The sequence below is a fragment of the Nannobrachium achirus genome (assembly GCF_963921795.1).
Source record: "Nannobrachium achirus genome assembly, chromosome: 1".
Lineage (NCBI taxonomy): Eukaryota > Metazoa > Chordata > Actinopteri > Myctophiformes > Myctophidae > Nannobrachium > Nannobrachium achirus.
In genome coordinates, this window is record NC_137810.1 from 52,795,706 (window position 1) to 52,822,246 (window position 26,541).

Sequence of the window (26,541 nt, forward strand, 5' to 3'; positions counted from 1 at the left end):
ATGGTCTCTGTATGGCACCAACACCAACCTCAATTCTCACAAGTTAACCACACCACAATAAACTATGAATGAGAGATCTACACAATGACAATTTTTATTTTCCTTTATTTAAACGTTTACAATTTTTCTAATTGTTTTGTGGATAATAATCCTTTTGGCAAACATTAGTGCTCATGGTGTTCTGTACAGTCCTGACCCACAATGTGTAGGTAATTTAAGAGGGGAGGAATGAGGGGAGAAGTGGGGGGCTTCCTTTTACAACTTGTCCATGTAGTTGTCCAATGCAGGGATGCCTTCTTTGAGCCCCTTGCGTTTGCGTGTTTCAGCGACGACCTGGAAGGGCTTAGTAGCAGGATCCATTGGGTCTCCCTGAAGAATCTGCCAGTGGTCAAACACACACTGTGGGAAGGCCTGGCCACCAGTGTTGGAACGAAGGTCAGCTGTGAAACCTAGGCAGAACAGTGGCAAAGGAAGGTTAAAAATCTAAGATCCATTTATTTTTCTTACTAGGCACATTTTCACACTAGCGCCGTCAACCAGTTTCATATTCTCTAACCACAACAGAATTCTAATAGGTTCCCATCACAAAGTAAACTTACCAAATGACTCATTGACAGGCAGGTAGGCCTTGACAATAAACATGGGTGTTCCCATGACATGGGACTCCTCAAACACGTGTCCACGTTTCCTGTTCAACACACCATAGATTCCACCGACCACTTGCTCAGGACACTAGAGGGGAAAAAGTAGTCAGAAAATTGAGAAGGTGAAAAAAATTTCTGTGGACAAATTCCAGATGGTACACTGATGTACAGTACATCCTGCCATTTAATTTTAAAATCTTTTAAGAAGTAGCTGTGCAATTTAAAATCTCTATAACTTTTTAACCACACACCCAACAAATCAAAACTGCAGTGAAGGATCTTACCTGGATCTCAACCAGATAGACTGGCTCCATGAGTCTGGGTGCAGCTGTGAGTTGGCAGGCATACAGTACTCTACGAGCTGTGGGAATGATCTGGCCGCCACCACGGTGGATAGCGTCAGTATGCAGGGTGACGTCGTGGATGTTGTAGCGGCAAGCACGCATGTTCTCTTCACACAGGACACCCTAGACAAAAAGATAATGCTTTTAGATACTTCTGCAAGTCAGTACTCAATAACTTGACCAACTGACATTAACACAAACAGCTTGTGTCCTCAGCAAGTCAAATAATTACCAATTTAATGATTACAGTAGCTAGTTATGAGGTTCAAGGCAAATGTGTCCAAATTACAGTTCAGTTCACTGCCGACGTTAAAGTAGTTGGAATCAACTTCTGCACATGAAATATGGGAAAAACATCCAGCCTTAACACCAGTCATCCATCCGTCTTACCTCCTTGGTAGCCCACTGGAAGCCAGCGACGACGCTGTCCTTGATCTCGTTAAGGTACTGCACTCCCTTGGTCACATCCACCAGCAGGTTGGGTCCAGTTCCCTCAGGTCCGAAGCACCAGATCTTACGGGCCTCGGAGACCTCCCACTCGTACTTGTCGGTCAGGTAACGGGCACGAGCCTTGAGCTCCTGACGACTGCTGACGTCGCCCTTTTCGATGTCCTCTGCAAGGCCCTCTGGGAAGGGAGCGGCCCTCATGAACAGACGGTTGTGCTTGTTGGGGGACTTGGACAGGCACATCACATTGGATTCCTCACTGACCGTCTCTCTGTAGGACACCACAGGGTCGGATTTCTACACAAAAGCAGGAGTTACGTTACAGTTAATTGAGCTACACAAGGAACAATAGGTTGTGGAATCAAATTCAGCTTTCAAAATACTTCAATAATTCACATTGTACTTCTCCTTACCTTGAGTGGAATGCAGGCATGGTCCTCCTCCAGATCCTTAAGGCAGATTTCCAGATGCAGCTCTCCGGCTCCAGCGATGATGTGCTCTCCGGACTCCTCAATGGAACACTGGACCATAGGGTCAGACTTGGCCAGACGCTTCAGGCCCTCCACCAGCTTGGGCAGATCAGCTGGGTTCTTGGCCTCCACAGCCACTCTCACCACAGGACTGACACTGAACTTCATCACCCTCATGTTGTGGGCATGCTCGAAGGTGGAGATGGTCCCGGTCTTGATGAGGTACTGGTCCACACCCACAAGACCTACAATGTTCCCGCATGGTACATCCTCAATGGGCTCGGTATAACGGCCCATCATCAGAATGGTCCTGTGAAAAAAAAAGAAAGCGATTCATCAAAACCAATGATGTAAAGTAACGAAGTACATTTAGTTAAGTACAATTTTGAGGCATTTGTACTTTCCTGCAGTATTGATACTTTAACTTACGTAAAGCATTTTTGTACTTTTTCCACCACTGCTCAAAACCTGAAGACTGCATTTCTTAACTCAGACTTTAATGCATTGATCCAATAGCAGAAACCAACCTCTGGATTGGTTTGATGTTGAGGTCTTCCTTCTTTCCAGGGGTGAAGTTTGGTCCCATGATGCGCACCTTAGTGCCAGTTCCGACGGTACCAGAGAAGACACGGCCAAAAGCATAGAAGCGTCCCTTGTCGGAGGTGGGTACCATCTTAGAGATGTACATCATCAGGGGAGCCTTGGGGTCACAGTTCTTGATACCTAGGAAATTAAAGTATGATTTTCAATACACAGACAAAACTGGCTGAAGAACTATTAGGATAAGCCATAATTGTAGCATAGCACTTGAGGAATTGATAAAGGCCAATGTTTAATAGGCACAGCAAGCGAGAACATGTTAAAAAACAGTTTCATACCCATGGCAGCCTCATCATCTCCAGGTCCCTCATAGAGCAGTTCACAGCGGTAGCGCTGGGCTGTGACAGGGGATGGCAGGTGGATGGTGATCATCTGAAGAAGAGCCTCTCCGGCAGGCAGCCAGCGACGCATCACAGCCTTCAGCAGTTGCTTGCCCTCCTTCTCCTTGTCTTCAGTATCCAGCTTGATGTCCAGCTTCTCAATCAGCTTGGCGGTCTCCTCCTTCTTGAAGTTCATGATGGCGTCAAACACCTAAATTGGGGTGGCAGCAGCAGAGCACAAATCATTTGCATATGCAGGTAAGATGTAGTTTAGGATATGACAACGGGGATCGGGGGCCAACTGCTGCTGTTATTTTGCCATGCTCAGACTTGAGATATTCATCACTGGACAGTCAGGTCAAAGTGAAGATAATGTAGTCATCACTTGCAGGCGTTGCCTTCAGTCATACACATTTAGACGCCACTAACTTGACACTGAGCACTTTTAAGTCATGGCACAAATATTGGGCCTGCAACAAACAAATGGATAACCAACAATAAAATAAAATACAATCTACGCTTTGCCTTGCTCAAGGGAAGAAAAAAAAAAAAAAAAGCAAGCTAACCCTAAAATAAAAACAGGTATCCTCATATTGATGTGATAAACTGTTATATGCTGATAAGAGAAACTCCCCATTTGTATTCATAGAGATAAGATAACACATTTCCAAAATTAGACAAATATAATCCTCCAAAAAGGCAATTATACGGAGTAAATCCATCCACGATTAAAACAAGAAAGTATGTCATTTTCCAAAGATTTTCATTTTAAAATTCAGCGATGCCATACATTAGCTGCAGCAGTACACATTTAAAAACGTAAAATATTTGTATTAGAGTATGACAACCAGTGCTGTGAAGGGCAGTATTTAGTGGGGGGACATGCACTGACATTTGAGCAGGCCAGGCCATCAGTACCCATTGGAAGCCTATATAAGCTATATTTTACCCTTATCATTTACCCTTCACTTTGCTCCCTCATTTCTAGACAGCTACATGTTGTGGTCACATTTTGAACATCTTGACAATTGTGACGTTGATTGCATACCGTAAATTCTCTTATAGGAACCCGGGCTATTATTTGTCTCAAGAGTAGCGGGCACCAGGCTCTTGTTGGAAGCAGGACAGTATAAGAGACAAGGCTTTTATTCCTATTTCTCAAAAATATCAGAATGATTCAGATCAGATTTTTTTATTAGATACCGTATTTTTGGAAAAAAATATAAATATTATATATTATATATTAGGTTATTTATAAAGAAAAGCGTTTTTATTGGAAAATCATCATAGAAAGGCTCATACAGAGATAACATTCTGCTGTATTGTATTGCATTAACCAATTCATACTGAAAATCAGCTCCTCATAATGTGTATCAGAATAGAATACAGTCCACACAGCATACTGCTGGGGAATAAAAAACACTACATTTCCCATCAAGCTCAGCGGCTCGTTTCGTCATTCAGATGCGACTCTCCCTGGTAAACAGGAACCACAGGATACTAGCATGGATACTAGTATAGCCGCATTAGCTTCATTGAGCTTCATTTACTGTTTGGATTAAACTTCCACGCTAAAGATCTCATGTGCGGCCGTCATCCACGCCGATGTTCGCGAGGACTACGCACACGCACGCACCCCGGTAAGTTGCCAAAGTCATCCGTCTTTGCCAAACGGAACGTGAAATGAGCGGCGTCCAAATATCGCTGCGCAGTTTGTAGACAGTGTACGGTAAATCACCGTAACAGCTGGCTTGGGATGTGAGTGACAGTCAGACAGAGTGGAGAAAGGTACTCCTGAATGATACGCAACGTAAAAAAAAAAAGAGGAAAAAGGAGGCTCTTATTGGAGCGTCGGCTCTTAATTACTTAATTCAATTGCGCACCCGGAAATTAAAGCAGGTCCGGTTCTTTATTAAATATAGGATATTATTAGAGCATTTACGGTAGTTGTGAATTGCAACACTGTTGCCTGAAATGTGGGCCTATATTGGAACCAAAAATAAGGGAACACTTATGATTCCCTCATTTTCTGACAAATTATTTTGATCTCTCCATTTTTGGTGCATCCCTAATTGTTGACTCATTTGAGGGGAGTGGACACTTTAAGACGGGTGCACTGCAATGCAGCTGCATAAAAAGACATGACAATATTGATTTAAAAAGTCTGATTTGCCATAGTCTCGTTTGCATCCCTGGAAACAAATGCAATGAGTCATTGCTTTTCAGTGAGCTACATTTGTTGGTGGAAACGAGGTTGGTCATGGGTGTGGCTGAATTGCATAACAGTATACTGCAAAACTACTGCCTGCCAAAAAGCAACAGCACCCAAACTGAACGTGCACCTACTTAATCACATATTGCATTTCTCTGCAATAAAAACACATCTACTACATATAGAACATGATTAGCCTGAACAAACTATAAGCCTAAGCAAAAGCTGTACTTCTATTTGTGGTAAATGTTATGTTTGCTAAATTACTAATGCTATGCACTCACAATAAGCATTGTGCACTCATGCTTTACACACTTACATGTGTTTTACAATTGTCATCTTTAAGTGTTCTGAAAGAGAGCATTGGAAATGTATATATTTGTGCATAAATCCTTCTCCAATTCTTTAAATCAGATTAACTAAAAATGAGTAAATGACAGATTTAGAAAAGCAGCTGCTAGCTTGCTATAACAAATCACCTTGAAGATTGGATCCAGGACTAGTTGGGAAAAGGTACGGGGCAGCTTCTTGCCGTCGACTTTGTCAGTCTTGGAGAACTTGCCAGTGTCAGGGTCGAAGAACCTAAAAATGAATCACCATTAGATACAGACTATTGCACTTTTTGCAAATACAACTTAGAACACAGACTGTTGGAAATTGCTACTTGAGTGGCTATGAAATTCTTTCTGGATGCATATTCTTAGCCTTGCATCAATTAAGTTTTAGTGTGTGTCCCAGCAACTAACGTCAATTCCTTTTATCCATCTCATATGTTCTGGACTTAAACTTACCTATCACCCCACAGTTTCTTCATCATGTCCTCAACCTTCTTGCAGTGCTCGGCTGGTGTCATAGGAGCATTGCCCTTGGCGGCAAACTTGGCTGCATACATCTCAGCAAACTGCTTCAGGGTGAAGGCCCAGCCATGGAGACCAGAACCAAAGCCAACTGTACCAATGATTGGGTCAATCTAGAAGCATAAAGAAAAATCAGAAAACAATTAGATTCAGTCTCTTGCATTTACAAGTCTGATATTTTAACTTGACAATTTCCTGGCTTCATGTACATAATACAAGTGACTGACACTTTGCATTTAAAAAAGCTTAATGATTCTTGATAAGTGACCGAAAATGGAAGACGACAAGCATCTCCACCACAGCTACAAATTTAGAGAAGACCAAACGGAGGCAAAGACCGCCCACTCACCATGATGTTACCCATGGGTCCACTCTCGTCCTCTCCATAGGTGGCGATGATGACGTTGACATTCTCAACAATACGCTGGAACGTCTGGTAGAGGTCCTCGGGTTCCAGCTGCAGCTCCAGCAAGGCACGGTCCATCTTGTTCATCATCAGGACAGGCTTGATGCGCTCGCCAATGGCCTGACGCAGCACAGTCTCGGTCTGCACGCACACACCTGGTGGGAGCGCACGGAGGGATGCATGATTAGCCATTTGGATGGTTGTACCACAGCCTTGTGATAGTTCAGTTAAAAGAAATAACCAGATAGATAGAATTACAATAACGTACCAGACACACAATCGACCACAACCAGGGCTCCGTCAGTGACACGGAGAGCGGCGGTCACCTCGGAGGAGAAGTCCACGTGCCCGGGGGAATCAATCAGGTTAATTAGGAAACCCATACCATCTTTGCTCTGCTTGATGAAGGCCATGTCGTTCTCGCCCAGCTCATAGTACAAGGAGATAGCACTGTGGGAAGTTGAGATGACGGAACAAGCAGTCAACACACGTGCCATGGTGTCACTTTACATCTTTAGCACTATGTTTATAATGTAAGTGCAAGAACCCTTTACATTCAGTAGGGGTGGATATTGGCAAGAATCTTGCGATGCAATACGTATCACGATACTTGGGTCACGATGCAATAGTATCACGATATATTGCGAATCTTTGTGATACGATACTATTGCGATGTATTAGCTTTAAAAGCTGAAGACGCTGCTCTAATGTAGTCGTTTTCGTCGTTCGCAGCCATTTTCTCGAGAGACCTCACTCACTGAACCGTGGGAAGGGGAAGTAGCTACTATAGTAAAGCGACATCTAGAGGCAGAGTGTCAGGACCGGACTTCTACCATTGGTTCCTATGCATGGGAACATATTTTATTTTCCTCAAAGTATCGCAATACTACGGCCTGAAGTATCGATACAGTATTGGCAAATAAACTATTGCAATGTATTGCCATATCGATTATATTGCCCAACCCTAACATTCAGATGTTTGTAGTTTATAACCTAAACTTGCAAATGGCACTTTATCATTATTGCTGCTGAAATATACACAATATCCAATCAGGCTTGAGGGTATGTGAAGAAAGATTGTTGGCCGAATGCAAATAACACCAGCAGAAGTGACTTTGATTCAAGTCAATACTGTTCCATTTGCTGCCAAACATCGAGTGACCAGGTGAGTCAGCATTCTGATCCAAAAAGGGGAATTTCAATAGATTGCGTTGGGAATGGAATGATTGGTGTGAGGAGTGTGATTCAGCTGAGATTTAACACTCACGTGGACTTGATGGTGATGCAGCGTTCCTGCTCATCTTTGCGCGTGTCGGTGAAACGGGTCTCCCCGGCGCGGGCAGAGGCGATGATGCCAGCCTTTGACACCAGCGAGTCTGTCAAGGTAGACTTTCCGTGGTCAACGTGCGCAATCACGGACATGTTACGGATGTTGGCCTTCTTGTCCATGATGCCACGGATCTGGTCTACTGTAAAGTTCACCTGAGGGGAAAAAGCTTTGATTAGAGCACTGCAGTGCAAACATAAACAATTCCAAAACAATTCCAGAGATCAAATTATGTTTTAAGAAACTAAGTAGATGAGATTTACAATTTGCTTACTGGCATCATCCCATTATATTTTCCCCTTAAATTGCTAAATGCTTTAGCCATTTGCTGACTTGCAGCGTCATCCCATTTTATTTTACTCCACAAGTCATGTTTTATAAGTAGCATGGGGCCAGGGATTCCACTGACCATTGTCTGGTGACAATGATTCCTAACCTACAGGGGGAAAGTGCTGGATCGTCACCATTATACTGCATTCAGGGAGGTTCATTATGGTCAGCCTTCCAAGTGACTACACATAAATTAGCCACGATGACAGCTGTCATCTGACTGAGGCTGCGCCAATCTAATCTAACTCGACACAATTGACAAAACATTACATGTCGATTTATGAACAGTCTTACATGAGCAAAAGCAAGTACATAATTCTGAGATTACATCATGTAGATTCATAACCCGACTAGTCTTGTGAGCTAAAGCCAGTGCATCATTCTGATGACACAGTTCGTGTAGATATATACAGCCCGACTAGCCTTACGTGGGCAAATGCATTAATCTGATGCAACATTACATGCAGACGTTCTTCTAACCTAACCCCACACTTATCTTATGAAAAGCCAGTGCGTCATTTTCTGAGGCAACACTCCCAGGCCCATTTTAACGAGGCCGTTGGCCATCCGCCATCACATAGCTAGCGGCCGGCAAACGTCACTTAGCACTACGTAGGATCCAAAACTCTCCAAGCACCCACAATAGCGGTCATTTTTTACGCTTCGGCAATCATAAAATGCAGTTGCACTGAAGCTGGTTAAGCCATACACGTTGGATCCTCAACCTCTTATCGTTTATACAGCCAGACCAGCAACGCCCGGCATATCAAGTCGGCATAATAGGCCACGTGTACAGACTAGCATTTAATGCTAAAGACTACCCGCCGGTCAGACCCGAAATGCCGGTACCCACCCAACTACCCTCGACATGTCAGTGACAGTAAACACCGGCCAGTGGCCACTTACTCAATGCCATGGATGGATACTGCTATGGATACTGCTATAAACTGTCATGTCATGTTCTAAATCTAAACAATCCCTTTTCGTTAATTTTATGCTGCGACACAAGGAGCACGACACGTAGACAACAGGCGCAAGAAGACCCAACGTTGAGACGTTCTCATTCCTGACAACGTATCCTTGTATTTATGTTTATACTGCCTTAAAACAGCTGCTAAGTAGCTAGAAAGCAGCTTCAAGTTGTGGTAAAGCTCTTGGTAAAGACACATAACGGTACGCGTGATACTTCAGTCATATTATGCGTGAGAAATAACGGTGCGGCAAAAGATAAAATGGTGGCCATTTTGTTCCAAAGAGAGCCACAGCTGTCAGTAGGCGATCAAAACCCCGGTAAATACAGAGCTAAATGTTAACAAATATGACTGTCCAACGATTCTCACGTATGCGACGGGTACATAACGCCAACAAATGTTTAATTTCGACTTACCATTTTGACAGATGGCTTGTGATTCGCTTCGTGGAGAAAGGGAGAGAATTGTTACACTGCCCACCTCACGAGGGGCTTGGCAGGGAAGAGGCCGCTGACGTCAACACGCACGGTTTTATACCGTGGGCGTCAGCACGTACACTGGCCTTACGTCAACTCGTCTCGTTCGTTCCAGAGCCTTCTACCTACGGAGAGAGTTGAGTCACTCCCGTTCACTTCATGCCGGGGCCAGGTCTTCTACGCACACATCTATTGGCGTATAGTGACAAACGGCGAACCGGAAGTTTACAAAATGCATTGAAGTGACCAGCGCTGTTTCTGACCCCGCAGTGGCAGGACTCTCTGATTAGACGACTCTGGTTCGTTCACCCTCAGCTCACGAGTCAAGACAATGATGATTAGACTTTTTACCACCAGCAAATGTAGAGAAAACCTTAGATGACAAAATGCAATTATTTCCCCAGAATATGCAGTTTAAAGCAGGGGTCTTCAACGTTTTCAGGCCAAGGACCGGGCCCCTAAGAGAGAGAGAGAGAGAGATGAAGCAGGGACCCCCACAACCTGTTCATAGATTCCATATAGTTTAATTGTTTGACAGCGCAATCATCAGTGTATTTTGGATTCATGTCAATTTGTGTTTTCAGATATTTAACCACTTGAACCGTCAATACTTAATAAACTTGACCTTTCACTCTGTACTTAGTCTGCTCTTATTCCCCCTCTACACCAAAGCTCTTTGCCGAAAATAGCAGATCTACTCGCAGCGCGAGGGCGTTGTGAGCTTGTAGATCTGCTATTTTTGCCTAAAGTTCTCAGAATATGGACACATAGGGATCAAGTGGTTAATATAAAAAAGGAGAAAAAAGTTCTATCACTCAAAGATTTGGAGGACCCCCTGTAGTAACTCCAAGGACCCCCTGTTGAAGACCCCTGCCTTAGATAACAAAATGCAATTATTTCCCCAGAATATGCAGTTTAAAGTAATTGAAATTGGATTGACTTCTCAATAAGGTATTTTGAAGTAACACAATGTTACGAAGTAGGCCTGCCTACAAATAAAACATGACTCTGTTATGTGATAGGCCTACACAAACTCAGGCACAATTTTGGCCCACGATTCAATCAATAAATCAATCACAAAAATAAATAAAAACCTTTAAAAGGCTCACTAGCTAGCTCTGGTCTGTAGCGTTAGGAGTTCTAGAAAGTGGACAATCACACACAATTCAATCCAATTGATTGATTGATTGAAGAATTTATTAGAAGTTTGCAATAGAAAAAAGTACAGTTTCATGACAGTACAAATCACTGGTACAAGGTCAACTAAAAGGAGATCCTAGAAAGTCGAGGCTTATTTCCACAGGAACCACACTTTAAGTATCTCATATATAAACATTGAAAGACAGACGGATAGAACATAGTACTTTATCTAGGATAATATCAGTTTCAAAAGCATAACATCAAATACAAAGGCAGAAAAAAAGAAAAGGGGGGGGGGGGGGGGGGGGGGAGCATGGGGGCTTAGTCTATTTACAAGTCACGGGTAGCAGCTGTCTGAAGGTGACTTTTCATACCAATTTTGCAGGAGGCTAGGGATTTGCTCTCCTTTAAGGCTTGTGGAAGGGCGGCGTTCCACATGTTGATGGTATAGCAGGAGAACGAGTTAGCGCCTTGTTTAGTGTTAAATCTACGTTGATGATGATTAGTGGAGCTGCCTCTGGTGTTGTGATCGTGAACATCCTTGACCTTTAAGAAGTAGTTTGCCAGGTACATGGGTATCTTGGAGGTGTAGTGAATCTTGTACACCAGGCCCATTGCAAGATGCTGTACTCTGTCAGCTACTTTGAGCCACCCCACGCTTTCGTGGTGATGATCGGTAAGGTGGGTCTGAGGTGGAAGACCAAGCACAACTAATTAGTTTGTTCTGGGCTGTTTGGAGCTTTAACTTTAAGGCAGCTGGGGCGTCGCGATACCAACACATATATAAGGCCTAAGGTTTGGGGTGTGGTAGCAATATGTATAGACTGTCCTATTTCTATGTCCTTACTGTATATTCAACTTTGTAGAACAGTCTAAAGCAAATCTCACAAACCACAGTACCAATTTAGATTTGCCTGCAGCTGTCAATCCGACAGCTGACATCCTCCATGGACTGTGACTTCTATTTACTCTGTGTCAGTATATCATTTATCCTAAATGAGATGGTCATAGCCTGTTTGTTTATATTGTCTCCGTTTAGGGAGAGCATCTTTGTGTGTGGTCAGGCCTAAAAGGTGTCCCATATGACACTTCAGATGATGGGGCCCAAGCTCTGATGCTGTATGCTGTTTCTCTGTTGCTGAATCTTCTCAAATACATTTTCAACCTTCACCCTGACTGGATATTCATATTTTTCCATCATATAGGTGGGCATATCTCAACATAATTTCCCAACACCAGTCCACTCACACACATTTAAGCAACCAGAAAGAGTTTCCCAGGCTAAATGCCTCACTGTTAACTATGTCTGGTCATTTTCTGTTATTGTCTTACTGATCATCCAGCCTGGCTGCAGATGATAACAATATAACTAGAAACAGAGAATAATAATAATCATTTTAGTGTGTCAATGAACAAAGTTCACCCCATATATGAGTATAAGGGGGTACCCTAACAGGGCATCTATAAACCCTAACAGGGCCTAACAGGGCATCATCTGGGAATGTCCATACTGTATATGGACATTTTATTTATTTTATCCTTTATATATACATATACATATATGGACTTAATATTAACGTTTTTGTCGAGTGTGTGGCGCGAAAACTGTGGGAGGAGTATAGGGCGAAACAGAGAATAATAATAATAAATAAATAAAGTTTCCCCAGGACTATAGTGTGGTTGCCCTGCTGGGCAACCACACTATAACAACAACAACAATTGTAATAATAAATTGTGCCATTTTACAATCATTTTGGATGTGGTGAGCAACAAACTTTCAACACAATGAAGGAAATTAAATAAAGATTTTATTATCAGCATAGGCTATACTTTTTTAGCATGCATAGTTAATAAGGATTCCATGTGAAGCAATCTCCTCGGCTGCTGAAGACAAAATGTAGATTTTACAATCTTTAATGGTAGCCTAATGGATGGATTTAATTCCATTGTTGTTCTTTCAACTTGTTGTTTTGGGGCAGTGCATTTAGATGCAGGTGGCAGTGCCACGTCGTGTTTTATGTGGCTGTTCAGCCAGTAGATGGTGCTTCTGCATCATATTCAGAGATTTCTTCCTTCAGTTCAGTGCCATAGAATGTTAATCAGCTGCGTTATCTCAATGTCACAATACAGTCAGCACTGTATTCCATAGTCTGAACTGAAAGTAAGAATATTCGTGCCGATTACTCAGAGGCACACATTGAACCCATACTTACCAGGGTAAAATACCATAAAAGGACAGTGGCATGCATTATTACAGCATCAACACACATTACCATGTCCAAAGAACACTGTGTTCACGTAATTCATGTATACGTAGCACAATAAAAGTGACTTCAGTGAATGCTAATATGCCTAAGGAATCTGTGCGAGTTCTCTTTGGCCAGGTTATGCCCTTTAACTCCCACATGAGAAATGTCAAAGCTGGTCTTTTTTCCATTTTCACCCATGTAAAGTTGTGAAAATGGCACAGAAGAATGAGTCCACACAATTGTTTCTTCCAGGCTGGATTATTGCAATCTGTTATTATCAGGCTGTCAACAAGTCTTCTCTATCCTCCAGAGCGCAGCTGCTCCGCTTATGTCCTGAGGGCAGTGGCGGGATAGTAGATCATATCTGGTTTTTGGTTTTAAAATTCAGAACACAATGAGAAATTATTTTCCTCAGCTACAAAGACCTTGGCCTTGATGGTCACGCACCAGTCTGCTAAAAAATGCCCAAAGGCCTTAAAGGAGTGCAAATCCCTAACTACATTTAAAACTCTGAAAAACCACTGACAGGTGACTGCCCCTCGAAACTGGTAACAATAAACCTATAGCCTAACCTTACCCTCCCCTGACCCTTCTATTGAAAATGCAATTTATTTGGCTTTCCTGAGCTTATCCTTTTAGTTGACCTGTATGTGAACTGTACTGTCATGAAACGGTACCTTTTCCTATGCACTTCTAAATACTTCAATCAATCAATCAATCAATCAGTTATGTCCGGCCGGGAGGCAGACAGACAGATAATGTCTCTGTCTTAGAATAGGCCAAAAACATTACTTTTGATAAAGCTATATAATAGCTAGGGATGGCCCTGGCTTGCCCGGGACTAGCCCTGAGCTATGCTGCTTAGACTGCTGCTCAGGGACTTCCCATGGCTCACCATTAGGTCTCGCCTCTTCCCTTCAACTCTGCCTCTCCATCTGTATGCATTCATGTCCAATCAATGCATTTAACTTGGTTTTCTGGGACTTCTTCCCTTGAGTCATCTTTCTTGTCTCGCAGGCTCCCATCATCCCCCGGCTGCAGATCGAGGGATCCATGAAATACGGCTGAGGACTCTTATATTGTTGTACTATTGTTGTTGTTGTTATTATTGGTGTGGTTGTCAAGAGGGCAACACATTATAGTTCTAGTGTGGCTTTAGAATAGATAAACAATCCGGACTGTAAATAGTAAGTACATTGAGTTTAATGGGGGTGTGGTGCTTCACATGACAATTTGGCTATCCACACTCGCAATTTCCCAGAATTGCATTCTTCTAGTTATTGTTACTGTCCATCTTTTGTGTCCCCTCTCACTCTCTCTCTCTCCCTCTCTTTCATTATCTTTCTCTCTCTCCATCTCTGTCTGTCTCCTCTCTCTCCCCTGCACCCTCTATCTCGCACCCCAACACGTTAAAGGCAGATGCCTGGGTCGCTATAGAGTCTTACCTAGTTACAGCAGTCTTGCAAAATGCGTGCTCAGGAAATGATGGGTCTCAGTCAACTTGTGATTTTGCACTAATGAAAGAAATCAAATGGAATGAAGCGAACCACACTCTACTTCTGTGTTTCTTGACAAATCTTGTGTGCTTTTGCAAACGCATGGCCGTCCCATCTGTGTTGTTGTTTACTATTTGTATGAGCACTGAGTAGGGAAGAAAGAAACAGCAAAGAGAAATAAGGTAAGCAGTGCGAGTGCTTACACATTGTTTGTCTGTTCACCTTTAAAACGTGAAATCAGGTAGACCAAATCAGGAAGACCATAACAAGGTTTTCCGCCCAGTCACTATGTTTTTGTCCCTTTGGTTTAACCACCTAAACCAATGCTAACCTGGTGAGCAGCTAACTTTCCGACGCTGGTGAATGCTAACCTGGTGAGTAGCTAACCTGTCGACGCTGGTGAATGCTGCTAACCTGGTGAATGTTAACCTGGTCTAACCATTCAAGTCTAACCAATGCTGACTGTTCATTTAACTCTGAGAGTGTGCAAACATAACCAAGCATAGCATCAATATACTACATAAAAACTAATACTGTGGTCATTTATATGTCATGAGGGGAAAATATGTGTGCTGCTTCCTGTTTGTTGAAACGTTTAGCCCTATCAACAATCAATAAAGAAATGAGAGGTGACTCATCCAAGGGAGCCCATAGATGCATATAAAAGTAGTTGCTTTGTGATAATAGCTGAGCTCAGTTTATAACCGTGTGGCCTCCAAGGAGCATACGTGACATACTGATCATGGTGTGATGAAGTGTATAGACATGGCAGGGTCACAAAGGCACTCAAATTATGAGATGAATTTCACTGGGGCGAGAGGGAAACAGGGTGTCGCAGATTAACACACATGCACGCACGCACACACACACACACACACACACACACACACACACACACACACACACACACACACACACACACACACACACACACACACCAAAATGTGGGGCCCTGGTACAAGGATTCACTGCGGGCCCCGCATGAATGTTCTTCATAGGGGGAGGGGGTTTAACCAATTTTGTGCTTTAAATATTGAAAATAGCAGATATACAAGCTCACAGCGTGGCACAGAGTGAAAAACCTATGTTTCTATGTCAGTGGTGCTCAAACATTTTCATGTGAAGGACCCCCAAAATGATATGTATATTTGGCCACGGAGCCCCATCTCAAAATATTTAGTTTCAGGGACCCCCCAGAAGCAAAATGTTAGTTACAAATGTTTGCTTAAAAAAATACATATATTCAAAGATTTGCACACATTTTCAAAAATAGCAGATCTACAAGCTCGCAGCACGGCACGTGAGCTTGTATATGGGCCTATCTGCTATTTTTCAATAGCTAAAGTATAAAATAGTTAAGGCCCCTCCACCTTGGGCCCTAGTAACTCAGTCCCACTCCCCCCCCCTTGTGACACCCCTGCACACACGCACGCACTCACGCACGCACGCACGCACACACACACACACACACACACACACACACACACACACACACACACACACACACACACACACACACACACACACACACACACACACACAGAACAACATTGGCAGTCTCACTTACCTGATAAAAGGTGAGCAAGAAATGGGAAATGTGTTGACTTACTTCACCTAATCTGCCAGATATGGCTGCTGTATCAACCATTTTGCTATGTCACTGGAAATGCTCTGTCAGCATGATTGACAGGGAGAAATGGCAGGCACCTCCCGCTGTGTAATTGGCTATGGATTGAAATGACAGCGAGAACTCAGATCTGAAATGTGATTTCTTCTACTCTTGACCTTAGCAGTGCACTATCTTGTCTTAAAGCACATTTTTACCTCAATCTGCTTAAATAAATGCATGGGGCAATGTTTGGTATAGGCCACTCAAGATTTGAGTGGGGCACTCAACTGAAATTGGAAAAGTGCCCCATCCATCCATTCACAGACAATTAATTTAATTCTGGGATGTGTGAATGACCCAGTTTAGCAGTGGTTGGTGAGGACACACGTTTTTGATTAATCCTTTTGTTCAAACATAATAGGAAGGCAGCAGTTACTATTTACACAATGCAAGTGCCATGGCATTGGTCCGACATTTCATTGTTCCTCCATTAGTCTGAATCTGGTGAACGTTAACATGGTGAAAATACTATGCCTAAACCTAACCCTAACCTCAGTAAAATTATGCCTAAACCTAACCATAAAACCTAACCCTAACAAAATTAGGACTAATGAGATGTAGGACTTATGGGCAGTCCCTGTTCATGAGTGATCAGAAATGGGTTTTCAGAATGAAGGGAATATCCGCACTCTTTCGCGGGCCCCTACCCCAAATTGACCCGGTCAGAATCAATCTGGGTAAATTAAGATTAAATTTACCCCAATTGATTCTGACCAAAATGCATTGTGGTCCTCATTCGGAATCAATGAGGGTAAATGTACTATAATCATTGTTTTATCTTAGGAATTTGGAAAATACAAAAAAATATTACTGAACTCAAGTCTCCATGGCATGACTGACATACACACAAGGTGTGAGCCAGCATTGAACACAGTAACACACACAGACACAGACTCAACAGCACTGAACACAGTGACACACACACAGAAACACACTCAACAGCTCATCACCAGAGCAGTCTCAGCTGCTCCTCACAGGTGACTGCACTCAGGACAATCAGATCAGAGTATTTGAGTTTGAGCAGAGCAAGGGAGGAGCAGAGACTCTGTCTGAGACAAACAGTCAGTGTAGAAGGATTGTTGCAGTGGACTGAGACTAGTTTGGTTGTCTTCTGAATGCTCCAGAACCACGCAGGATATTCAGTATTTGGTCAAAGGTAGGTCGAAGGCAGTCTTAAAGGGGAAAACCACCCAATTTCAATATTGAACCATGTCATTAATAGACGGTGAGCCACTGGGGTTGGTCGGTACCAACTGAGGGGAATAATGCTCATAGTGATTTTTGTCATGGTATACATGTCTAGAGTTAGAACATACAGTATGTGATAGCCTTGCACCAGTGGTAGCTTTATGGGGGCTATCATGCATTTTTGTGTAACACTAGGCAAAAAGTACATGGGTCAATATATGAAAACATACTACTTAACTCTCCTATACTATATAATATACCTTGGAGTTTAAACCCCAAAATCAATCCTCCAGTTCTTTCTTTTTGTATTCACACCGAACTCCTAAGGAATATTGAAAATGAGTGGTTTTCCCCTTTAACTGAATGCACCTTTTACATTGTTTGACTTTCTTTGTCAGTGGAGAGAATACAAGCTTAATTTTGACCCAAACATGTTTTTTAGACAGAGACAATGTACAACACATTGCTTGAATTCATATCAATCTAGTTTTGATATCTAACTGAACCTCTGAAGGCCTGCTCAGCACACCAGAACAGAACAACTACATTTATTTGAATAACAGCAGCTGATTACATGAAACATTTGAGTGGCTGAGTTTTCAGTACTATATCATTAAAGGACAACTTTGTTTATTTTAGGTTGTCATTAAAGGAAAGAAAAGATGAGTGTTAAACTGTTATCATTTACTTCTTTCTATCGTTTTAGCCAATCAGGCTGATCAGGTGAATTTGATTTCAGTGGTTGGGGGCATGAGTGCAAGTGGCTAAATATGGTCTTTTTAGCCACAATGAGTCAACAAATTCTTGGCAACACTACTAGCCCCCATAAGTCACTCCTAACCATGAAAGGAAACCCTGCGCTGCATGCAGTGGCTTATTGTGTCAAAAGACATATTTGGCCACTTCGCATGCCCCCAACCACTGAAATCAAACTCTCTAAACTGGCTAAAACGATAGGAAGAAGTAAATGAAAACATTCTAACGCTCATCTATTTTCTCTAATTACAATCTAAAATATCAAAACCCTTCTTGTAAAAAAAACAAAGTTGTCCTTTAAGACAGGTTGGTGTCTGCTGGGTTCAATGACGTGTCTGATGTTTGTTCATCAGGTGTCTTTTTGGGGGACTTAAAAGAAGACTGCGAGACACCAACACCATTCCAGAATGAAGAGCTGCTGGGCTGCTGCGCTGCTTCTACTGCTAGGTCTGTGTGAGGCTGCTGGGGCTCAGGGTGGACCAGGCAGCCAAACTGACCTCTGGACTGAGATGAAGGAGCTTCGGGACACCGTGGTTGAACTGAAGGAGCTGGTGGTTGAGCAGAGAGAGAACCTAACATCCACGGAGGCCAGGGTGGGAGAAGCTAAAGAGCTCATGGTGGTGCAGCTGAAGAGCATGGAGGCCAGGGTGGCAGCCAGCGAGGGAGAAGTAAAGGCCAGGGTGGAAGAAGCCAAAGAGCTCAGAGTCATGGTGGCCGAACAACGGGTACAGCTGAAGAGCATGGAGGCCATGGTGGGAGAAGTAAAAGCCAGGGTGGCAGCCAGCAAGGGAGAAGTCAAAGAGCTTAAAGAGCTCATGGTGGTCGAACAACGGTTACAGCTGAAGGAACAACGGGTACAGCTGAAGAACATGGAGGCCTTGGAGGGAGAAGTCAAAGACCTCAGAGACAAGGTGGTGCAGCTGAAGAACATGGAGGCCATGGTGGGAGAAGTAAAGGCCAGGGTGGCAGCCAGCGAGGGAGAAGTCAAAGAGCTTAAAGAGCTCATGGTGGTCGAACAACGGGTACAACTGATACAACAGGTACAGCTGAAGAACATGGAGGCCTTGGAGGGAGAAGTCAAAGACCTCAGAGACAAGGTGTTGCAGCTGAAGAACATGGAGGCCAGGGTGACAGCCAGTGAGAGAGAAGCCAAGCAGCAGAAGGACTCAATGAAAGGTAAGGATGGTCCAGATGGAGCTTAACAGTACAGGCTGAAATGTTTCATTTACTGTAGTTCTAAAGTGGGAAAAACTTGAATTATGGGGGGGGGATGAGGAGAGTCATTTTGGAGGTGAAGTGAACTCTCACTTTACCGAAACATTTATAATCTGATTTTTTTTTTTCCAGTAATGGCTGCTAAATTGAGTTACTGTCAGACCAGACTGGTTGCTACAGAGGGCTGGGTTACAAACCATGAGACCAGACTAACTGCTGCTGAGGGCCAGGTTACAAACCATCAAACCAGACTGACTGCCTCTGAGAAACTGGTTAAAGACCATCAGACCAGACTGGTTGCTTCGGTGGGCCAGGTTACAGACTTGGAGAAAAAAAGTAAAGGTAATTTGAAGCTTTTGTTCAGTGGATTCAGGCTGGAAAGAGCAGTGCTGAAACATGACTCGACCCATTAAAACCAGGAAATAGTCGGTGTCATTTTTACTATAGGCAATACAGTGTCACAATCATTATAAACACTTTAACCATATTTTATACGTTGGCGATTTATTTCCAAACAAGATTTCAAATGTTTATCTTTATTAGTAACGCAACAATTTGTTGACATTTGTTGTATTGATCATATAAAGAGTATTTAAGACTTAATATTATTAATGTTAATATTGTGTTGATTTCAGCTCATGATGTTCTGCTGTCCACCATTGAAAGACGTCTGAATGCCACTGACAACCGTCTGAATGCCACTGACAACCGCCTGAATGCTGCTGACAAACAAGTGCAGGAACTGAGGAGTAAGTACAGTATATTTATTAAACATGGTGTTCTAAAATGTAGACTGAACACTGAACATTGCAATTATTCTCATTTGAAACTAGTAATGAATAGTGGTGAATTTAAGGTCGGACTCCTAGTTAATTAAACAGAACCCCATCCCAAAGCTCTGGCAAACATTGAGGTAAAATGGCAGATATTTGTTGTCGAGGGAAACACTAGTGTTGTTTACCAAGTCTATAGTTATACAGTAAGGTTTAAGTGGATATTATAATATATTTTATTATTAATGAATCTGATAAATAATTCTACATTATTAATTAGTATTGATGAACAATTATACAGTAAGGTTTACGTGGTCATTCATGTGTAAATGATGTTTCATTCAGCTGGTCTGAATCAAAGTAGTGACTTTACCTTCTTCCACTATTAAAACATCACCAATGACAGTCTGACCAATGAGATGAAACTACCTGACCTTTATTTAAAGTTAAATTCATGTTTTTATTACAAGTATTGCAAGGATCTTTATACTGGTTCTCCTATCAGGACACCACTGTCTTGTTGAAGCTGATAGTTGGATGTAAGCTTCTGTATGACAAGACAATGTAATAGCCTACATTTGATTGTTGTATTGCATTAATGGTATAATGTATGCTTTTTTTTTTTTTTTTTTTTTTAAACATGTCTTTATTGATTTTCACATTGAGAAATAAATTGTACAAATATAGATGTCTCCCCCCCCCCCCCCCCCATCCCAAACACACTCATGGCAGTACAAAATCAACATAATTTAAAGGAATAACAAAAGTATGCTTTTATTAATATTCTAACCAATGTGATGATGTTATGTGTTGACAGACAAACCAAAGGTGGCCTTTTCCGCTGGTTTGGTTCGATCATTTTCACCATCTAGTGACAGCACTGTTGTCTACAGGAATGTCATCACGAACATCGGCAAAGCATACGATCCATCTACAGGTGGGTTATGATTAATTCACTTTAATGAACTTTATAGAATCAAAGTTGTTTCATCAACTTAATCTATCAGACCGGTAAATATTACAGTAATGTACATAAACCTTCAAAGTGCGTTACCTGTTTAAACCAATAGACTGGATGAGATGAGAAAGGTTTAATGCAGGAGTCTTCAACATTTTGAGAGATGAAGCAGGGACCCCTCACAACCTGTTAATAGATTCCATACAGTTTTATCTTTTGACAACACAATCATCAGTGTATTTTGGATTCATGTCAATTTATGTTTTCAGATAGTTTACCACTTGAACTGAATAATTATAAAACTTGACATTTCACTCTTTACTGCTCTCGTTCACCTCTACACAAAAGCTCTTACCCGAAAATAGCCGATCTACAAGCTCACAGCGGTGCTCAAGGCGTTGTGAGCTTGTAGATCGGCTATTTCCGGCTAAAGTTCTCTGAATATGGACGCTATAGGGTTAAAGTGGTTAATATTAAAAAGGAGGAAAAAAAGAGGAAGTTTCTATCACACAAAGATTTGGAGGACCCCCTAGGGGTCCTGGACCCCCTGTTGAAGACCCCAGGTTTAATGCAATGGGGCTTTTAAGCCGTGACATCATTTTGTAGTCAGACCTCCAAGCTGATTTATTGTCAATATCTGTCCCTCACTATTTCAACAGATCCGAGACACAAATAACGACTAAAGTATAATTCTACCACTTTCCTTTCAACAACAAAGAAGAAAAAATTGTAAAAAGTAAAAATAGTAAAAAGATTCGCTTTTTTGGGGGGCAAAAGTTCTCCTCTGCCTACAAAATGATGTCAGACTTAATAGCCCCATTGGTTTCAATTATGATGTTTATATCATGAATTGACAATGATATAAATCAGTGGTTCTCTAACATTTTAATATCAAGGACCTCCAAATTGACCGTGGACCCCATCTGAAGATCTACACGTTCACAATGTGTTGTGAGCTTGTAGATCTGAAACATGTTGCTGGGGACCCTGGAACCTCCTCCAGGACCCTGGGAGGTCCTCGGACCCTACATTGAGAACCTGTTTTAAAATCATGTTTTGTGTGTGTTCTCTCTCAGGCATCTTCACAGCACCATCAAGTGGAGTTTATCGCTTCACATTTACTGCAGCTCACGTCAAGTCATCAAGTTATACGTACATCCTTATGTATAAAAATGAAAAGAAACTCATTGAGAACTATGCATACACTTATGGTAGTCATCATTGGGAATCTGTATCTAATGGAATGATCTTAGAGCTGCAGAAGGGAGACAGAGTTTACATGAAGACACTTGGTGGGCACCCACTCCATGATTACGGAAAAACATTCAACAACAACATGTTCAGTGGTTTCCTGCTCTATCCTATGTAAGGACACTTATTTAGGATGGTTGAGGTTAAAGGGGGGGTCAAACATCAAACATTGAAACCATGAACAAAGCATGTTTAAATGGCTTGACCTTAACCCATTTAGGCCTAACCTATAGAATAGGGCTAAATCAGAAATTGGCCTACAAAACAAATATGTTGCTACTGTACATGTACTGTAAGCCCCTCCCAAACAGCAAAATGTGTTCCCGGCCTGACCTTAATGTGTGTCTGTACTGCTCTTTGTGTTGGACTAATAAAGCATTGTTATCCTTAATGTGTGACTGTACCTCTGTGCTGTTTATTTAAAGTATTAAATGCATGTTTAATTCACTATCAGCCTAGACCCACTTAAGCCATTTAGACGGATGATACAAATGTTCAAAGATTTGCACAATTGACTACTTTTCACTTTTCAAAAATAGCATATCTACAGCTTACAGCACGGTGAGCTTGTATATCTGCTCTTTTTCAATATTTAAAGCATTAAATAATGCTGTGGACAAATATATTAATCTGGGGTCAAAACATTAAAGCGGGGCCAGGAATAAGGTGAATACTTTTGGAAACCCTGTATATATGTTTTGTATTTGGGATGACGACGGTATGGTATTAAACACAGCAAACTCAACAGCAGACACATTATGATCATTTTGATTAGAAGCGTGTTTACATTACGGCCCATTAACACAATTGTATCGTTGACAAGTATCATTGAAACCAAACCTTTACTTGACTTTGAAAAAGTTACCACTGGAGCTGGTTAGTTATAGATACTCAGCTTCATATGCCATACCTCCTTATCGGAGCTATCAATTCAATTCAAAGGAGCTTTATTGGCATGAGAACACAATAACATAGGTTTACATTGCCAAAGTAAGTGTCAAAATAAAATAAAAACAGTTGAAAGTGGGGAACATAATATACAGTTGGAAGGGGTAGGCCTGCAGCATTGTGTAAAAAAAAAAATTGTGTAGCCCTGGGCTACATCTGTGCAAAATCTGTACGAAAGTAGCATTTGCTCCCCTTAAAGGTGATACACCATGCATTTAAAAAGTATTTGTATCATATTGTTTGTCCCAAAAACGTTTTTCAAATGGTTAAAGGCTAAATTACCACTCTTGAATAGAGAGCCCTTTTTGAATGGCTCTGAGGATAAAAAAATTGGCCTGAGGGGGGGGGTGGCGCAGTTCTGCCCGTTGTGTGTGCACTGTGCAGTCTGTGCACCCCAGCCTCCGAGATCCTGGACAGGGCTGAAAGTGCTTTGAAATTCTTGCCGGAACTTTCATGGTGTATCACCTTTAAACTGTCTGCTGTCATTAATGTAGGCCTAGTTGTCTTAATGGATGATATTTATAATGCTGTTTTGGAAAGATAATGTGGTGATATTTGTAGTGTGAAGACTAATGTGAGAGTGGTTGTGTTGGAGCGCCTCAAAGCTGGGTGCAACCTCTTCCAGAGAGAGATGGAGACACTAGAAACTCTGCTGGTAGTGCGGGGCCTTAATTGACATTGATGCATCACTGCAAAACCAGCATTATTTATATTAATTACTTAACTCACCTGCTAAAGTAGGCTAAGGGGGATGTATGGCGACTATCGGAGCAAACTTATTTAGTTACCGAGAGGCTAAACTCGGGGAAATGTTTACCTGCCATAGATGCTGACATTTCTCACCATATATGGGCATAAATATCTGCCCAACGGGAACTCCAACATTACTTCTGAGACTCCCACATTCAATCCCTCATATACTGTAAAAAACCCCAGGCACAGGACTAGTTTAATTGATTTTAGTTCATTTAGAAAGGCACACACAAGTCAGGTCCCACAGTTAACATGTGGGAGCACAAACCAAGCCATGGCATGAAGTCAAAGTCTGTAGACCTCTGAGACAAGATTGTATGGTGGCACAGATCTGGGGAAAGTAAAAAAAAAACTAATTCTGCAGCATTGAAGGTCCCAATAAACACAGTGGTCTCCATCATTCCTAAATGCAAAATGTTTGGAACAACGTTTGGAACAACCAGGGACGTGCTGGGCCCCTGATTCAAACCCTAACCCTAACCTCAGTACAACTATGCCTAAACCTAACCCTAACCAAATTAGGACTAATGAGATGTAGGACTAATGAGATGTATGACTTATGGCATACATGGGCAACAGGCCTTCACTTAATGCGGCCCGCAGGTTAATACTGGAATACTGTATATATTACTGATTTTAGCTGTTACAATTCTAAACATGACCTGCTTTAATTCAGTCAGTCTATATAAGTAGCTTAATGACTAGTATAGTAGTATTACATATTTCTTTTGTTTATGTCCAATGTATTTGTATTTAGGTTCATAAACTTAACATGAGTATATAACTAAATGTGTTTGAAATTAAATAAAAATGTTACATTTCTGGATTCCAATTAAGAAATAACAACAAATTATTCTGGATTCCAATTCAAAAGAAGCAAAAAATAGCCGATATACAAGCTCAAAACGCAGCGCGATGCGTTTTGAGCTTGTAGATCGGCTATTTTTGCGTCTATTGTATGCGATACTAGAATGACAAAGTAGGACGTAGCAATATGCAATGTGGCCCTCTGGAGTGAAAGGAGTCAAAGTTGCCCGACCCTGACTTATGGGCAGTCCCTCCATCTGGCTACTCCACCATGAAGGCCTGTGCAACAGAGATGGCTGTCCTTCTGGAAGGTTCTACCATCTCCACAGAGGACCACTGGAGCACTGTCAGAGTGGTCTCCTCCCTGACCAAGACCCTTCTCCCCCTCAGTGTGTCCAGGTCATCAGCTCTAGGATGAGTCATGGTTGTTCCCAGGGACGTGCTGGCCATTGGGAAAAGCGGGACAACTCCCGAACGGCCGGTTCATTCCCGGCCGGTCCAGGCCGGCCATTAGGAAAAAAATACAAATAAAATGTCGGCCTTCGTTCCATTTTGGGGGCGGGGCGGCCAACAAAGTAAATCGTCACTGTCGGGCAGAAACCTCGTATCTTCAAGTTTCAAATTTGTAATTTTTTTCGCAAAGCAAAGCCCTGCTTCATCATACAAGGCTGTTGCACAAAAGTAGTGAAAACAGCAGATCTACAAGCCCACAACCACCGCGAGGCGTTGTGGGCTTGTAGATTGGCTGATTTCACTAGTTTAAATCATTTTAAAAATGATATACAAAACAAACGGTTTTGGACATACAAGGTTTCCACCCGACAACGACGAAATATAACTGGCCCACTGGCTTCACTTCTCATGATCTGAAATGGCAAATCAGCGCTATAGAGAGATCTCTCTCTATAGCGCGCAACGAGGGCCTCTAAAACTCTTTTTCCCGGGCTGAATCAGGGGCCCAGCACGTCCCTGGTTGTTCCAAACGTTGTTCCAAACATTTTGCATTTAGGAATGATGGAGACCACTGTGTTTATTGGGATGCTGCAGAATTAGTTTTTTTTTACTTTCCCCAGATCTGTGCCACCATACAATCTTGTCTCAGAGGTCTACAGACTTTGACTTAATGCCATGGCTTGGTTTGTGCTCCCACATGTTAACTGTGGGACCTGACTTGTGTGTGCCTTTCTAAATGAACTAAAATCAATTAAACTAGTCCTGTGCCTGGGGTTTTTTACAGTATATGAGGGATTGAATGTGGGAGTCTCAGAAGTAATGTTGGAGTTCCCGTTGGGCAGATATTTATGCCCATATACTAAATAAGTTTGCTCCGATAGTCGCCATACATCCCCCTTAGCCTACTTCAGCAGGTGAGTTAAGTAATTAATATAAATAATGCTGGTTTTGCAGTGATGCATCAATGTCAATTAAGGCCCCGCACTACCAGCAGAGTTTCTAGTGTCTCCATCTCTCTCTGGAAGAGGTTGCACCCAGCTTTGAGGCGCTCCAACACAACCATTCTGACATTAGTCTTCACACTACAAATATCACCACCTTATCTTTCCAAAACAGCATTATAAATATCATCCATTAAGACAACTAGTCCTACATTAATGACAGCAGACAGTTTAAAGGTGATACACCATGAAAGTTACGGCAAGAATTTCAAAGCACTTTCAGCCCTGTCCAGGATCTCGGAGGCTGGGGTGCACAGACTGCACAGTGCCCAGAACTGCCCCCCCCCCCCCCCCCCCCCCCCCTCAGGCCAATTTTATACTGCAGCTTAAAATCCTCAGAGCCATTCAAAAAGGGCTCTCTATCCAAGAGTGGTAATTTAGTCTTTAACCATTTGAAAAACGTTTTTGGGACATAAACAATATGATATAAACTCGGGCCTTGGCAGTCAACTCTGCCAAGGCCCGAGTTTCCCGAGTTAT

General features: G+C 42.2%; 1 protein-coding gene across 1 annotated transcript; it reads right to left on the reverse strand.

Moving 5' to 3' along the window:
* Positions 1-87: 87 nt before the first annotated feature.
* LOC308281326 (elongation factor 2b) lies at positions 88-9,450 on the reverse strand. The gene is made up of 13 exons (XM_080721481.1): positions 9,345-9,450; positions 7,568-7,782; positions 6,569-6,750; positions 6,244-6,455; positions 5,829-6,007; positions 5,517-5,619; positions 2,784-3,036; positions 2,433-2,628; positions 1,849-2,215; positions 1,379-1,732; positions 929-1,111; positions 600-732; positions 88-449 (listed from the first exon to the last, which is right to left on the reverse strand). The coding sequence occupies exons 1-13, from the start codon at positions 9,345-9,347 to the stop codon at positions 256-258; spliced, it is 2,574 nt and encodes an 857-aa protein (XP_080577607.1). The 5' UTR covers positions 9,348-9,450; the 3' UTR covers positions 88-255.
* Positions 9,451-26,541: the final 17,091 nt, after the last annotated feature.